This window comes from Apiospora phragmitis, assembly GCF_038363925.1.
Source record: "Apiospora phragmitis strain CBS 135458 chromosome Unknown utg000010l:1.0-9815664.0:1.0-9183399.0, whole genome shotgun sequence".
NCBI classification, from domain to species: domain Eukaryota; kingdom Fungi; phylum Ascomycota; class Sordariomycetes; order Amphisphaeriales; family Apiosporaceae; genus Apiospora; species Apiospora phragmitis.
In genome coordinates, this window is record NW_027117409.1 from 4,756,571 (window position 1) to 4,773,074 (window position 16,504).

General features: G+C 53.4%; 4 protein-coding genes across 4 annotated transcripts; 2 read left to right on the top strand and 2 right to left on the bottom strand.

The window, feature by feature from the left end:
- Positions 1 to 7,562: 7,562 nt before the first annotated feature.
- On the top strand, positions 7,563 to 8,515 carry PG994_011210 (CCAAT-binding transcription factor subunit B; the record flags this gene model as incomplete). The annotated part of the gene is made up of 2 exons (XM_066862619.1): positions 7,563 to 7,857; positions 7,905 to 8,515. The coding sequence occupies 2 exons, from the start codon at positions 7,563 to 7,565 to the stop codon at positions 8,513 to 8,515; spliced, it is 906 nt and encodes a 301-aa protein (XP_066711729.1).
- Positions 8,516 to 9,884: 1,369 nt separating this feature from the next.
- PG994_011211 (uncharacterized protein) lies at positions 9,885 to 10,428 on the top strand (the record flags this gene model as incomplete). Its single annotated transcript, XM_066862620.1, has 4 exons — positions 9,885 to 9,898; positions 9,968 to 10,115; positions 10,174 to 10,276; positions 10,397 to 10,428. The coding sequence occupies 4 exons, from the start codon at positions 9,885 to 9,887 to the stop codon at positions 10,426 to 10,428; spliced, it is 297 nt and encodes a 98-aa protein (XP_066711730.1).
- Positions 10,429 to 11,173: 745 nt separating this feature from the next.
- Positions 11,174 to 13,875, bottom strand: PG994_011212 (DNA cross-link repair protein pso2/snm1; the record flags this gene model as incomplete). Its single annotated transcript, XM_066862621.1, is given in 3 exon segments — positions 11,174 to 11,509; positions 11,526 to 12,038; positions 12,163 to 13,875. The coding sequence occupies 3 exon segments, from the start codon at positions 13,873 to 13,875 to the stop codon at positions 11,174 to 11,176; spliced, it is 2,562 nt and encodes an 853-aa protein (XP_066711731.1).
- Positions 13,876 to 14,331: 456 nt separating this feature from the next.
- PG994_011213 (major facilitator superfamily transporter) lies at positions 14,332 to 16,504 on the bottom strand (the record flags this gene model as incomplete). Its single annotated transcript, XM_066862622.1, has 3 exons — positions 14,332 to 15,710; positions 15,774 to 15,918; positions 15,986 to 16,504. 3 exons carry the CDS (start codon positions 16,502 to 16,504, stop codon positions 14,332 to 14,334), a joined length of 2,043 nt encoding a protein of 680 aa, XP_066711732.1.

Sequence of the window (16,504 nt, forward strand, 5' to 3'; positions counted from 1 at the left end):
CGGGTTCGCGGATGCCATCCAGGGAGTAAGTGGGATTGTCTTTGCAAGAAACGATTTGAGTGCACTGACATTCGAACATTTTCCCGAGACTCGAGGTTGCCATTCATTAAATATGCCAGAGGTCTAAGCGACCGACTTGTGATCTCAGGCGGGCCTAGTCAGGAAGCGGATACGTGAGGACTTCGAGAAGCAATTTGATACCGCATGGGCCTATACATAGTCCAGACTTGAACGTTTGGATGTAGCAAGGGATGTGGGAGATGAAGGGCATCATACCTGGGCATATTTTAGGGTCCTTGTGAGGTGATCAAGAAATTGGGTCAGCCCTGTGTTATGGCTTTCCTGCGGATTGGCTGGCAATGGCCAAGGGAAGACACTGGCATTCACAACCTGAGAAAGGCTTACATCAACAGACTCATTCCGTTAAAATTACATCCCGATTACAGGGGACTTGACTCCAACGCGTTGGTCTCAAGGGCCAAGGGATGCAAGTCAATGGGTATTAGGGGCTTGCCTCCGTAGCAGCAACCGAAATCCATGTTTCTATCACTCGAACGCAAGTCGAGAACCAGGCTACTTCATGGACAGATTATTGATTCATACTCGGATCAATGTCCAACCCAACTCGATTCAATCAAGCTTAACGTGACTGATACATGTTCTTACATAGGCTGAGTGGCAGACCGGCCAGACCTGGTATCTGGACTCGAAAGAACACATGCTGTTATTCCATCATATGGCTCCCAATGAAACGCCCCATTGAAGAGCTGAGCACTTAATCATCAATACGAATCTGGCTGCAAGCGACGTATAATGTTTATATTGATGATTTCTGGGTCGGCCCTCGTGATGACTCTGTAGGAATGGCCCTATCACAGCGGCTGAACGAAGTGATTACACGGCCCCCTGTGACGAGGCCGCAAGCCGCAAAATAGTACGCGGGAGCATTGCCGTCTTCAGCAGCTCGGCGGTATTCAGCAAATGGCCCATTAGTCAGACGATGCCTCATTTCCGCGACAGGCCGGCTGGCTTTCCAGTGGCTTAGAATCCATCACAACACAACCGTGGGCGAGGCGATCGACAACACCAGCCGTCAGTCTTTACCGGGTTTACCTTGATTTACAAGTGCATAGCATAGCACCCGCTGAGCGGCTATCCACGTGTAGACATGTATGTCTCATCACTAATCTGGATCACCTTTTCTTCTCCGCTGGCGGTGCGGCAAAAGCAAACAAGCAGATACGGAGAGATATATCTAGATGGGCCAAGGACTGGGACAGACCACCATCACTTCTTTGGGTGGCGCGCAACAGCCAATGGTATTCTGCGGTTAACATGACCTGCTCGGAGCGGGCTGATGGACCTGTGGTTTCCATCCCACACCGTTGACTCCGCAACGCCGTCAAGCTTGAGCCAAACTTGACGAAAGCGGCGAGAAGCGTCAGCTTGGGGCTACCCGAACTGTTTATTTCCCGTTAGCCGCCAGGCACCAAGGAATGGGCATTGGCAGGCGTGTAGGATAGAGTTATGATAGTAGGATTGGCGTTGGAACTAAGTGGGAAGCCTGGGGAGGATGTGAGACCGAATGAGAGAACAGAATGGCATCTCTGAGCGCTGATTGGCCCGGAATTCTCGACCCTCGTTTGGGCTTGGACGACGATGATCAATGACAGCCATGTTGCACTGTCCACGGGATGTTCCAACGTACATACGCAGGGAGCACATGACTTTGAATTCGCATAACGGCTGTGCCTTCGCAGTCGTAGGGGTCTGAAGGACCCGGGGGCCGGGGCCAAATAGACGTAACTTTGTGGATGGAGACAGGCAGGCATCGAGTAAAGTTACCAGGGAAGTTCAAGTCAACTGGGTGAGAACAAATGATATCGATTGTTGGCATCTTTCACGTGGTCTGGTGCGGTATGGATATCGAAATGGCGACCTCAGGATCAGCCAAGACCCCCCTGCCCAGACCATGTCACCATGGGGCTCGTTTTGAGATCTCCAATCGACTATGTATCCTGGCAGAAGTTACCCTGGGCTCTGGGGCTGCCTTCCTTGCGATGCAACAAAACGACACACGGACGATGGCGTCTTGATTGGAGCACAGGCCTCTCGCATTTCAACACCGGAAAGTTTTAAAAGGGGGTGGAAAGAACTGCTCTGAATTGACGGAAAATCAAATGAATTTTCAACCACTCACGGGGCTGCTGCTTTTGGCTCATTCTCGTGATTTCTCGTCCACTCGATTTCTAACAAAACCCCCGCAAAGATCTCATTGAGAATAGGAAGGATACCAAGAACGGGTGAGTCCCAAACGGGCCAAACCACATCTTCTCCCAGTCCCAGATCTCAAAAAACAACCCCATCCCATCATCAAACCATTCATTGGATCCATCCCGTCAACCGGAGACCTGCATTTTTTAGCCATGCACGTTCCGCGTGGATTGACGACGTCCAAAGTCCATCACTCAAACTTGAGTTGAGCACGCACGCACTGCATGTCGTCTTGTTACACCGACTTTTCAGGAAACTCTGCGACCGGCGACCATGTCAAGGAAACAGATTCGCCTCTGATCCCGTCTCACCACCCTCACCGTCAGAATGATGCACTCTGCGGTTCACTAAGTCGATTGTGAAGACGGGAAAACACGCTCTGCTTCCCCCCTCCCCTCCGCCCCATGTACCATCACACAGTGTGCATTATACAGATGTCTTTCTTTGAATATGATGTCACACGATTATCGACTTGTATAGCCTTCTCTTGTCTGAATCTGTACGGCTCGCTGATAACTGCCAAAAGACCAACATCATTCAACTTGGTCGTTTACGCGAGCCGTAAAGAGCCCGATTCAGTTCGAAGATCCAAAAACCCAAGCGGGTGGTTACTGTCTGCACTGTTAGCTGGAGCCTTCTGACTTCTGACTGTTTTTTTTTGGAGCGCAGGTATCCAGGCCGCCAAGTCCCAACCTCCCCCGCAGTTTTTCGATTTACATATCGTATCGCATCGAGCACTGTCGCTTTCTGCACGGTGTACTTGTCGACCCAGGCTACAGTAGCTCAGTCTAAAATTAGGACTGCTTGCTGCTTGCTTCGTGTCACACCAAAACGCCGTCTCTTCCATAGCCTGACAGCTGGATCAGCATAGAGGCGATCAGCGATCAATCACGTATGTCCTGCCATATTCGTTCTTTCTTGTTCCCCCGCCGTTTCGTTTCCATGGCCATGTGCTGTATCTCATGAGAAACAAAGAAGATCGAGACACCAAGGTAAACAAGTGTTGGATATTAGACGCGGCCAATGCCGGCCCTCTGTGCGTGGAATTGCCATCTACATACGTACACGGCTACGTAAAGCAGACCAAAATATACACTGATACGTACGTGTGTAATAGCTTACTTATTAACACTTCAGACGCGCCAGAGAACTGTCGACGCAGTTGTGGTTTGGTCTTTAGGCTGTGGTCCGGCTGTGACGACCTTTTGCCCATTCGGTCTCGGACTGCCCTCCCACCGAAGCCATCCCTGTCGGCCAAACCCCCCTCCCCCCCGAGGGATAGACCTCGAGCTCCTGCCTTTCCGGTGACAAGGCACTTGGCACATCTTGCAAGCGCCTTGCCACGGCTCGCTACCACCAAGTACGTATGGCTAGTTTGTGACGGTTCGAACTGGTGCCCGTTGGCAGGTTGGGCCAGTTTCCGTGACGAGCTTTCAGGCTAGCTAGCAAGTCTGGCGGGCAAGTGTGGGCAAAGAGGCACAGCTGACCCTCACTCTGGATTCTGGAACCCCAGCCACCTCTTCGCAGCACGAGTTCTGGACACCGCTCATTACGAAACCACGGCCCCCACGACAAGAAAATTCAAAGAAAAAACAACATATTGTCTCCAGGCACCAGAGGTTCCTGTCAAACACGAGTCGACGGAAGCGTGAGTTTGCTGAAGCAGTAAAAGGCGTTGCGACAAGCAGCAACTGCATACAACATAAACCGAAATACATATCCAGCACTGTGCGTACTCGAAACGGTTTACTGTTATTAGCCGCCAAGGTGGTTGGTCGTTCCTTTCTGGTGTTATTGATCGATAAATCAAGGTACGTACCTTATCTTCTTGTATGTAGCCTGGTATCACAACCAGCAGCCAGGGTCTTTTCTCTGTCAGCAGTACCGCCTGTCACAGAGCCGAAGCGTCCGCCCGCCTGCCCGGTTCTTGTGTTCTGTCTTTCTATTCGGGTTGCTGCCTGCCATGAAATTGAAATGAAAGTTCACACAGGGAATATCGGATTGAGCATTTGCCGCAAGCCATACTTCCTAGTATGTACATGGATCATCTGCAATTGATGTTCAAGCAGTGGACCAACTTGCTTTCCCAGCCCAGTGGATCAGGAATAAACTGGGCAGCAAAAGAGTCAGTCAAAACCAGAACCAGAAACAAGTGGGATCGGCTCTTACATATTTTCTCGCTTTTTTCTTCTTTTCTCTTTCGGCCCCTGCACCGCTGTCCATCCATAGTCCGTCCCTCTGGACTCTTGGAGGCCCTGATCTGATTAGTCACTGTGCCAGTCGCGCCCCGTCAAAAAAAACCCTCGTGGATTTTCCCATTTCTACTCAGCATCGCCCAATTCCTGCCAACCAATCCCCTCTCCTCTTTGGTCCACAACGGCCAAAATTCATCGAATCAATTGTCTCTCCTGCCAGAACAGACCAAACAAGCAGGCCCAAAAACACCGACACATTCCAACCACCATCCACGCACAGTTCGTCTCTTGATTGTCAAATCACAAAGAGTCTCTGGCAACACTATACTGCCCTTCCCGTTCTCGCTAAACTGACCTACCCGTCTCCGCATTCGACTCGCGAATCGCAGCCCTCCTCCAAGCCTTTCTGCATTCTGATTCGATCCCGCCAAACAGGTTCAACTCAGGAACCGCAACCTCAACTCAATCCCACTTCGTACGCGCGCTGCGCAGCTCAATAGAGAGGAAGAAAAACTTAAGCTCCAGACAGACAGCCAGACGACATTTGCTTGCGCCCGCCCCTCTCATTGGTGCGCAATCGACCAGCAAGTGTCTTGCCGTGCTGCTTTGTGTGAGCGCGCGCCTTGCGACTTTTTGCGACACCGCTACTACCTACGTCTTTTGACACCGGCAGAACGCGCTTCTCTCTTTCTCTCTCTCTTTTCCCCTTCTTCTCTCGTCTGACACAACACGCGCGACATTCCGCCGCACAAGATACTCCAGTGCGCCTGCGTCGTCCTATCTTGCCAGCAGCTAGAGACTGCATACTTTGTGCTCTCTTCCCGCTGCATTGAATCACTCTGCCTTTTGAGTGGCTGCGCTCAAAAACGAAGAGGCCCCATTCAATAGCAAACCAGCCAGTCAGAGAGCTTGCGCAAAACTCAAACACTGGACAACCGTCTATCCAGCAAATCAACGGCTTGCTCGCCCGCCAAAATCCTCGACCGGATTGCCAATTCCTAGCAAGACCTATCATCGTCGCCAGGACCATTCTCACCATCTCTATTGGTTCCGATAGTCGTCAAGTGACAGGGACCACCTGTGGATAACAGTTGACTTTGTTGCCTGTCCTTCAATCAGAGTGCCTCTATAGCACTGCCGTTGTTGCTATCGCCTCAAGGCCGAGTTTCAGCTCCCCCGAGACCCCTCCAACGCGCGACTCTTGCGCGACTTGAGTAAGTAAGTGGTGTACTGTACCTGTTAGTCCCTTCCCACCTTTTCTTCCCTTTTTTTTGCTCTGCCCTGCCTGCACCGGTCAAAGTGGCCGGGCCCGAGCCGCCAGCTGTACCCGATGGATGTATAAGTGCCTCTAGCTATTGCTGCTGGAGTAGGCATTACGTCCTCGCTGGCTTGCTTACATATGTACATACCTACTTAATGCACCATCTGTCCGACGTTGCCTGCAAGTTGCAGCCCCGTCAGCAGCGATATATGTCGCTGGCTATCTGCCTGGCACGAGGTGGCCATTTTGCCAACAGTTCCTCTTTCTTACCAGACCTATGAAACACGGCTTACTGACGTTGCATGGTAGAGAAATCGGCACTCACCATCTCATCTGTTCAGCAGAATATCCAGGTGTGTCTGTCGGTTCCCAACGGCGTGGTACTCTGGACCAAAAAGGTACGCGGCTCACTTCCTTTTTCAAATCTCTTACATACCCTCCCCTCCTAAAACCTTGCCCGGTTTGCCCATCTGCAACGATACATCTGCCTGCCACCAGTTCATGACTTAAAGCGGGCATAGCTTTGGAAACCGGTGCACCCTCGCCTGCTAGCAAGGCCTGCTGCCCCTCTGCCCAGCACACCACCACTACTCCATTTCATCCCATCTTGTGTAGCTTGTCTTCGGGCCTTTCCTATTCTCTCTCCCTCGTCCCTTTTCGCACACACCTTCTCCACGTTGGAGTGGATGGCTAGTGCCTCCACTTATGTTCCCAAACCAACGTTGTGGCATGCGCGTCGCATGTGTTTCTTCTGCGAGCTGCATATCTCGGCGCCGTCAAACCGTCTGTCGTTTGTTTCCTCTTCCTCCCCGGGGCGAAACGAAGTGCATAGGACTAGATAGCTTGGGAGATGTGTCCGTTTGGGCTCTAAGTTGGAGTGCTAGGCACACCCTCTCGAAACTGCCTTGCGCCGCCACCGGTCAAAGGCTGGCAGGTTTCTTGTCGCTCGTTTCTGATCGCTGAGCTGGTCAAAATGGAGTGGGGCCGTAGCTCGTGCATATTCCGTCATGCATGCCAGCGCATCAAGTGGTGGCCCAAGGCGCAAAAATGAGCAACTGGCCACCCATCCATGCCCCTCGCATCATCATCCGAAACCCCCCCCATCTTATACTTAACGTAACGGTTCTAATGCTTTTGGTTGGATAGGCCCCGCCGCCATATAGTCCAGTATTACGGAGAGAAGAAGAATTCTGGGGAAACTTCCGCTCAAGCTGTTTCGCCAGGACTATTGATTTTCGCAGAAGACATTTGATAGGCACATCATTTGTTTCTGGACGACAGCCCCATCCTTGGACAAGTCCACGCGTGGCTGCTATACTGAAAGCTCGGCTTGTTCTTTTCTGACTTCCCACCTCCGAAGCAACCACCGCTCAGCCACACACGCACGCACACACACATTCGCCCCGCGTCAGGGTCTGAAGCTATCTAAATCACATCGCCTCTTGCATATGCCGTGGACCGGAGACTTGCGCTGTGCACCTACCACATCGACGACTGCCAGCTCATCCACGCATATCCAATAGATTGGGTGCACATCTCGCCCACTCACGGCTACCTAAGTGACTGCCCAACTGCAGCCATCCTTCGGGACCTTTCTTCTATCTGAAGAACGACGTCAATCTCCAGTTTTGCAGTTTTGCCTTTGCGACTGCACAGATACCGTCGTGCACGTACGCAGCTTATAGCTTCCACGCATATTCAGCTCCTCTCGACCCTGTTCTGTAAGCTTGGTGGGCCGGTTGTTTCCATCTGTATAACGCGACGAGAGACATCAACCGTTGGTTTGGTATCACGCGCATCCCCGTCGCCCACTGCGCCATCAGTTCCCAAGAATGATGGACTACGCCCAATATCAGCAACCCCAGTCGGCGCACTCACAAGGACACATCCAATCTGGTTACACAAATACGGCAGGCGGAAATACCATCACATCTCCGACCAGTCATACCATACCCCATCACGGCGTTCAGTCGTCTCCCATCCTCCCTAACCAGCACCAGCCAGCCACTTCTGGCCAGAATCACAACATGTATCAGACGCAGTACAGTGTTCCCCAGCAGAACATGCATTATGGCGTTCCCGGCATACAGGCCGCGGCAATGGCCGCCACTGCCGCCGCCGCTGGGGGTACGGGGTACAGCAACTACATGCCTTCGGATCCAAGCTTACCACAGACGTCACCGAGGATGGGGTCTGGGTAGGCAGTAAGAAGGACGGAGTTGGACCGCGGTCGCCACAACAGATGAGTCAAATGCCACCAGGACGCCGTCTGAGTCAAGTTACGAGCCCAGGTCTGCCGAACACGCCCATGATGAACCACAACGCGCGCTCTACAGTGCCACAGCCCCCCATGCCCCCTGCGCAGGCCATGCCGCCACCGCAATCACCCGAGATGACGGCCGGGGCTGAAGAATCACCCCTATACGTCAACGCCAAACAGTTTCATCGCATCCTCAAGAGAAGAGTGGCTCGGCAGCGGCTGGAGGAGGCATTGCGCCTGACCAGCAAGGGCCGCAAGCCATACCTTCACGAATCGAGACACAACCACGCCATGCGCAGACCTCGCGGCCCCGGTGGTCGTTTCCTGACGGCGGATGAAGTGGCTGAGATCGAGAAGGGCAAGGGCGATGGCAAGACGGACGCGGAGGCAGTGGCGGACGTGTTGGCGAAGGCAGGCACGAAAAGGAAATCGGAAGCCAGCCTGAGCCATCCACATAAGAAGGCGAAGTTGGAGACGGAGAGCCCGGAGGATGAAGAGGACGAGGATGCCGAAGACGACAGCTAGAGGCGGTCGGTTGGCGGCAAGGGGTCGGACCGCAGGAATCCTGTTGGTTCACGTTATGAGTCACGACGTTTCTGATTCGAGCCAGGATATATTTTCTCTGTGCATTCGCAACGATGGTGGGGGGGGAGTCCTTGTGTTTCTAGGGAAGCGTAGCGCTGCGTTTTGAGACTGTTTTTAATGGACAGGTTGGGGCGAGTTACCAAAAGACCTCCCGTAAGGGGGCTCTGTCGCATATTTGCCAAAGGAGAATTAGCATCATGACAGGGGGCGCCAGGACGTTCACTCTCAAAGGCTTTCCTAAACATTTTCACCATCGCCCACGCGATATGGTTTTTTTTTCTTCTTCTTTCGTCTTGTTATTTTCCTTTTCGTACTATTCTCGTCTCGTTCATTCTCTCCCGCGCAGCTGCATTCGCGTGGGAGGGCGTACTCGGCCGGAAAGGGACTGCTTCCCGCCGGCCTTTTGGGAATCTTCTATTTAGGAATGGACAGGTGGAGGGATACGAATGAGATGAAAGGAAGGATACCCCACTTTGCTGTAGCTTGCGCGACCTCTTATTCGTTTCATGTCTAGTATTTGAGATGGTATATGGGAGGCTTTTTTTCTCTCTTCTTGTTCTTCTCTCTCTTTATCCGCGGTCTTTCTCATGACCCCCCTGTACCAAGGTCAGGCTACATCACACGTACACTCTGAGCGAGGCTTGAGTTTGCCAGATATCGCGGCCAAAATTCCACACAGCACACGACACGATTACAGACAGACACGCTCTACCCTAGGCCATTACCCAAATTGGAAATGCAAGTGGTAGCAGAGGTGGCATGATTCGTTGGGTCTTGGACAAAGAGGCATCGACTTAGGTTAGACCTTGTACCCAATGGGCTTCCATTGAAACCATCAAATGGCTGGAGTCTCGGGTTCGAATACATCAAATACAACCAATCTAGCGGGAACTCCGTCCCTCCCTACTACTCCCTACTTTACCCAGACTTGATGTTTGTGACAGCCAGGTACTGATTGATGGTGCAGAAGATTCTGCTGGTGATGAATAAAAAGGAGAAAGTGACAGTGACATTTCCGAGAGTCGTAGTGAATTAATGAATGCACTGCAATTACTTAAGGTAGGTAGACACTAAAGCGGGTCGATGTAGATCACGTGATATTGACCCTCTCATCAGTTCCATCAACCTTGGGCCACTCACCAGAGTCCGTCTCCCGATGGCATCCAACATCGCCAAGGAAACCACCAGGGTCGCTGCCACTCCATGATTACTACACAAGCCCGGTGTCGTTGTCGTTGTTGTTGACCAATCTCCATCTTCTGTTTTTTATTGAAAAGCTCCATTCTCTTCTGCCCCAGAAAACGCCAACATGCTTTTCTTCAGGTACGCAAGCCAGCAAGCTCCAACCAAGCAACATGATAAAGGATGACGTCTCACGTGCCTCTGCCTTAGCTTCTTCAAAACCCTCATCGACAACGAGGTCACCGTCGAGCTCAAGAATGACATTCAGATCCGGGGGACCCTGAAGAGCGTCGACCAGTACCTCAACATCAAGCTCGATGATATTCAGGTCCTCGAGGAGCTCAAGTACCCTCACTTGGTATGTCGTTCCTGTGTCTGCAACGACCAAGCCCGGGACTAACGACGCAAACTACCAGAGCTCGGTCAAGAACGTCTTCATCCGCGGCTCTGTCGTGCGATATGTCCATCTGCCCCACAGCGCCGTCGACGTCACGTTGCTCGAGGATGCCACACGGAGAGGTAAGTTCTAACCCCGAAGACGCATTCTCCTCTCTGATCTACCATTGCAAATATGCCCTCGTCTATTACCCGTGTCGCTTTTCTCTTGGTCCGAATCTGCCCACTAACCTCCCCCATCAGAGGCTGCCAACCAAGCTGCCAAAGCGAAGTGATGAACTATGTTTTCCCCGCAGCTGGCTGGAAACACCATTTCACACAAAGCGGTAATGCAAGAGCCCCGGGTATTTCCGATGTACAAGTCCCATTCGAGACTCGTGGCCAAGAAGTACCATCAGGCGCCCCGGCGAAGGGGTCCCTGGGTGCCCTGATGAGAGTCGAGATATGACTTGATGGCTTGCAAGACCATAGTCGGACACGCGGTTTTTTTTGTCTTCATCTATAACCCTCGGATAGCTATGAGAGCTGGTGGTAGGTTAGTTAGGCGCCATCCCTGCTCTGGATTCAACTTCCACTAGGGGGGAAGAGGAATATACCCGCATCTATGCCGACTGACATACCCAATTTCTCTTGGCCAAGAAATTCCTTGAAATGCATATTACACACCAAAGCTCCTTCGTGTACGTATATGGAAGCTACTTGAAAAATGGGTCGCCGTGACTTCTCGTACGACAACGTCTCGTCTCCTCCATCCTATCGTAGAGTAAGTAGGTGATACAATGGCCAAAGGGCCGACCAGGGAGCACACAGAAATGACGAGCAGGGTCAAACAATGCCTGTCCATGTGAAGCAGGAATTTACCGACCGTATAAAGGACCGGTACACTGTCAAAGTGCCGCAATCTAAATAAGCTATAATACTGGAAGTATATACCATTAAACTATGTATTACAATTTGACTCTTATATTCATAATTCATAACAAGGTATATATCATCGTATCCTGTACACAGAGTAGTATCCTACCAATTAACCCAACCGCCTTGGCCATCTTTACTACCCCAGAGCTCGTCTTCATCTACCCCCCTGTGATGGCTGCCCTTACTACTACGACTACTACGACTACTACTACCCTTCCCTAGATTCGCCACGTCGTCACCATCCCCGTCCTCCGTCATCGTCTCCGTCGCCTCCGGTAAGACTTTAACGACCCCGCCCCTCCGCCTCTCCGCGCTCCAGCGATCCAGCCAGCCCTTCATGCGCTTGCGGCTCGCCTCGCTGCCGACATTGACCGTGGGCACGACCTTCTCGATGCGCAGCGCCATGGTGAAGAGCGCGAGCTCGCGGAAGCTCGAGTGCTCCGAGTAGGGGGACGCCGAAGCACATGGCCTCGCGCGTGCTCCCCCGCTGGGCGGCGAAGTCGCGGGGCCCGAAGCGCGTCCGCCAGGCCGGTCCGTGCAGAACCTGCGTCGTCGGCACCGACGACGGTTGCACGTTGACGTTGACGCTGCGGGCCGTCGAGGTCGGCGACCGGAAGTTCCAGCCGCTCGGGCGGAAGCCCACGATGCGGCTGAAGTGCGGCTTGTAGCCATTGAGGTACTCCTGCAGCGTCTCGGCCCGGATCTCCATCAGCATCTGCATGTGGACCTGGGCCTCGCGCGGGTTCGTGGTGAGGAGGGCGGCGAGCTCGGGGTCGCCCAGCTGCTTGATGATTTTGATTTTGGAAGCCGAGGCAAAGATTTTGGTGTTCAGGGCCTGGGCGATGGCCTTGCAAATGCGCTCCTTGCCAATCGAATAGGTGCCGCAGATGACCAAGAGGCGATGTTTAGGGTTGGATTTCGTCCCGTCTTTAGTCTCACCACCGGAAGCCTCGTTGCCCGCCGAGTCCTTTGTAAAGAAGTTGCTGACCGAGGTGGTCCCCCTTCGGCCCCTTGAGGGCCTCGAATGCATCATCTGTGGCATTTGGGTCCCCCGATATCGTCTTACAGAATTCCGCACATGCGCTGATAACCATTTCCTGAGGTGGAAAAGAGTAGCGAGGATTGAGATAGGTGGTATCGAGATAGCATATGTCGATCTTCTGCTGTCTGGTCTTGCCAGATATCGAGTCTACAACGTCAGGCTTTAACAGGGGGTGTGCAATATGAGCCTGGCACGCACGGAAATCCCCACAGTGCAAAATACGCTGCGTTCTTGGAGCCGATCCTTTACCTGCTGCTCCCAGGGCCTTCTCGAAAAGGAATAGGGAGCTTCCAGGGCAGTGGTTGGCTGGTATCATGGTGACGGTAACGCCCTCTGTGCCTGGTATTTCGACCTTTTCATCAAATTCAAGCTCCACCACCCACTTTGCAGCTGTCCGGAGTTGATTCTTCACCAAGCTACCAGTCACCTTGCTGCAGTAGATCGGACCGTGTAACCAGCTTGCCGTCAACCCGATATAGTGGTCGCTGTGGAAATGGCTCAGGAAATATGCGTTGCATCCCTTGACAGCACCGTACCGGAACGCGTCCACACAGATGAAAAACCCCGGCATGATCTTGTAAAAGGGGCAGGTCCGTTGATAGGCCGGCTTCCCACGAGAAGCAGTCTCGGTAGCGGCAGCCGAGGCCCAAGCTTCGTCTTCGGCGTGAGTTGACATCAGCTTACTGAAGGCGGACGTAGGTTGGCTGGCTGATTTGCTGCCCAGTTCTATCGGGTTTGCCTGCCCCGGCCTCGGTACAGCGGCTCGAGAGAAGCGTTTGCTTACATCCGAAGATTCGACATGGGGTTCCGGTGGGGGTTTAGCTGGTGGCTTCGGCGGTGGCAGTGGGTTACCATCAAGGCACGCATTCACATGCACCGAGGCATGCTCCACTGATAATCCGGCGAGGCTGGCGCTGCACAAAGGACAGCTTGCCGTCATATCTCCTTCGTCGTGGGTACCTTCTCCTGCGCCATCAGGCGGCATATCCGTGGCATCTTCGGCCTCGAGACGCGCCTGCTCCTGCATGTAGCGCATGGCGCGGTATTCCTCGCCATTGTCGAGCTCGTCGTCAAACAAGGCCTCCATCTCATCCATGTCCTTGAAATCGTCATACACCGAGTCCTCTGTCTTGATCTGAGGAACATCGGGCACGACTGCACAACTCTCGTCCCTTAGCAAAGCGGGTCTCGGGGGGATTATTTGTGGCGCGGTGTCTTCCTCTAACCTTGTCATGCCCGGCGAATCCATTGGGGTCTCTTCTTTCGTCGGCGTCTGGACGGCCGAGTCCGGTTCGCTGTCCGAGTCGTCTACGAAGGGGCCCTTCTTTGCCTTTGTCCTCTTGACTCGTTTCTGCGACGTCGAGGTCCCCCCTGCAGCTCCATGTGTACCTGCTGTTGGAGCATCTATTTCTTCGCCATCATGGCTCAGTTTACGTCGTTTCGACGAGCCGGCATCCTCATTGAACCTCGCCTCGGACAAGGGGTCGACTTCGGGCTCGAGGCGGTGGATCCCGTCGACTGTCTGGTCCTCAAGTTTCGGGCCTAGCGGCGACGAGAGTGCGCCGGCACCACCGACCGAAGGATCGCCTATGAAAAGCGGTTCTTCGACATCGACCTTCTTGAAGAAGTTCAGGATGTTGCCATTGGCGGGCAGTTTCGATTTAGAAGCTGACGTCTTTCCGTTGACTTTGAGAGGGCCAAAGTTGAGCTTGGACTGGCGGGGGGTTGCTGGTTTGGCCCTCGCCGTCTTAGCTGGGGGCATTCTGGCTATTGGCTGTTTCGTTCTCGTTGCTTTCGTGTGTTCCTTTCGACCTCTACGATGCCCCCCGAATCATGCTGTGAATGCGCCTTTCTTAACAAAGCAAGCTGTCAAATAATTGATAGATAGATAGATAGGGTAGGGTGGTGGCAAAGACTCAATTACGCTCACAAGCCAATGTGCCTAGCAATTTAGGGAACCCCCACTAACTTGCTTACTTGAACGCGGAACCCGTGCGCGACAAAGAAAACGCGAAGTCACGTTATCTCTATTCCAGCACGTTTCATTTCTACTACTACATCCGAATCAATCGGAGATTGTATGTATACACTACGTCACAGAAAGATCACGAGGAGCTTCAGTACTTGGGGTATCAATGTTTGCTGTTCCAGCCGTTTATTCACAAGCAGTCTACATTCTTTGATCGCCTGCCAAATTCGTAACGTCGTAATCTACCATCTACCCATGAACCTTCTCGTTCTCCCCGAGCACAGCCGTCTGTTCACTCGTGCTGCTGGGTGCGCTACTGGCAACTGCCTTCTCCTTCAAGCCACCCTTGCCCGTTCGTCGCACGGGCCCTTTGCCCGAGAAGTAGTTGTGGATATCTTCCGTGAGCTCGTCATCGTCGTCGTACAGGTTGCTAGCCTCGGGGTCTTCCCTGGCAGCTTCCTTCTCGGCCCACTCTGCACGCATATCCTCAATCTTGCTCTTTGTGTCGATGTCGGGGTGATAGTTCTTGCCGACACCCATCAAACGCTCCCAAAGGGACAAGTGCTGCGGGTGGATGGCGATGCCGTGGTATTCCTTCTCGCGGCCTTCCAGAATGTACTTCCAGCGGCGCTCCTGCTCCTTGAGGTCGAGACCGGTGGTGTCGGGAAGCCACAAGAACGTGACCAGCATACCAGCAAGACCGAACCAGGGCACGACGTAGAACTTGGTCTGGTCGTCAATGTAGTTGTAGAGGACCGACGCAAGCAGAGCTCCGGCCTTGCCCATGCAGGCCGAGAACCCGTGGGCACTGGCTCGGATCTGTGTGGGGAACACCTCGCCAGCGACCAAGAACGTAACCGAGTTGGGTCCAAACTGGTTGAAGAACGAGGACAAAAAGTACATGGCCTGGAAGGAATGGATACCCGCGGGGCTGGTGTAGTAGGAATAGTTCGACATAGGAATGACGAAAGTGATGAAGCAGACGAGGAATCCGACCTGCTGCATCAGCTTACGGCCGTACATCTTGTTGTCAATGAGGAATGACGCCAAGTAGTAGCCAGCAAGCGCCACGACGACGTTGATCAGGTTCCAGCGCCAAGTCGTCCAGAGGTTGCTCTTGCCACCGCTGATGACAGCGATGAACTTGCCCTGGAACAGCTTGTTGCCGTAGAAGAAGACATCGTTGCAGAACCAGCCGGCAGACGTGGCAAACAGTCGACCACCGAAGTTGCTGCAAGTCATTTTGAGGGACTTAGCATCGTAGCCGGTAACGTTAGCCTTCTTCTTGGCCTTCTCGAGTTGCTTGCTGGCGGATCGCATCTTGTAGGTACGGTAGTACGCCAACCACAGTGTGCCGACGGCAGGAATGGCGAAAGACAGACGGAACACCCATTGCGCCGTGATCTGGCTGTACACGGGGCCCTCGCCGTATCCTCGGTTGAAGATGACCAGCAGAATGATGAGGATGACCTGGTTGAAGAACTGGCCCCAACCCTGCATCAGGAATGCCATGGTGACCTTGCGGCCACGGTGCAGACGATCGTCCCGGGTCGACAACTTGCCCGCCGAAACGGCATTCTCCATAGAAGACGTGGCAGTGATAGGGTACTCGCCGCCAACACCGAAACCTATGGGAATTATTGGTTAGCCACAGCGAGAATTGGACGACAAAAGGGGCGGGGATGACATACTGTAAATGAAAAGAGACCAGGCATAGCAAATGACCCAACCCTCCAGGGTGGTGCCCCAAGTGGCGGTCAACATGATCAGACCCAGAAGCATGATCAAGGCATCTTGAATCAGACCCCAGCGTCGACCAATCCAATCACCAATAATCTGCAAACAAAGTCAGTCTACTGCGGTTTTGCTTTCATTCGGCTGGGGGTTGTCAAGGAGCACTCACGCCAACAGCGACCTGACCAATCATGATACCAATAACTTCAAGATATGTCACCGCGGCGACCCAGTTCGTGCTGCACACCTTGTGGTTGCCCCAGCAGTCCGGCCAGACAGACTTGAAGAGGGGCTCGAGGTTGCCGATGGAGAAGAGGACGTAACCTTCCAGACCAAGGCCGGCACCAGGAAGGACAGCGTTGCGGAAGTACCAGGCGATGGGGCTGAGAGGGTCCTTCTTGAACATGTTGCCGACGGTCCGCAGCTCGGACATGGTCTCAGCATGGTCAACCTGGCGGACAAAGCTGTAACGCTTCCAGAAGGGGAGGTCGGCCCAGTAAATGCCCTCGGGCGTGTAGGAGTCGTCGGGGTGTGTGAGATGCTTGAAGATGTCCTTCTCGTGGTCCGTGGCGGGCGCCGTGTGCTGTGGGTAGTGATCATGTTCGGCGCCGGTGGCGGGACCATGGGGGACTGGGATCTCGCCAATGGGAGGGTCGTGTTCCCGGTGATGGCGGATGAAGGAAGCCAT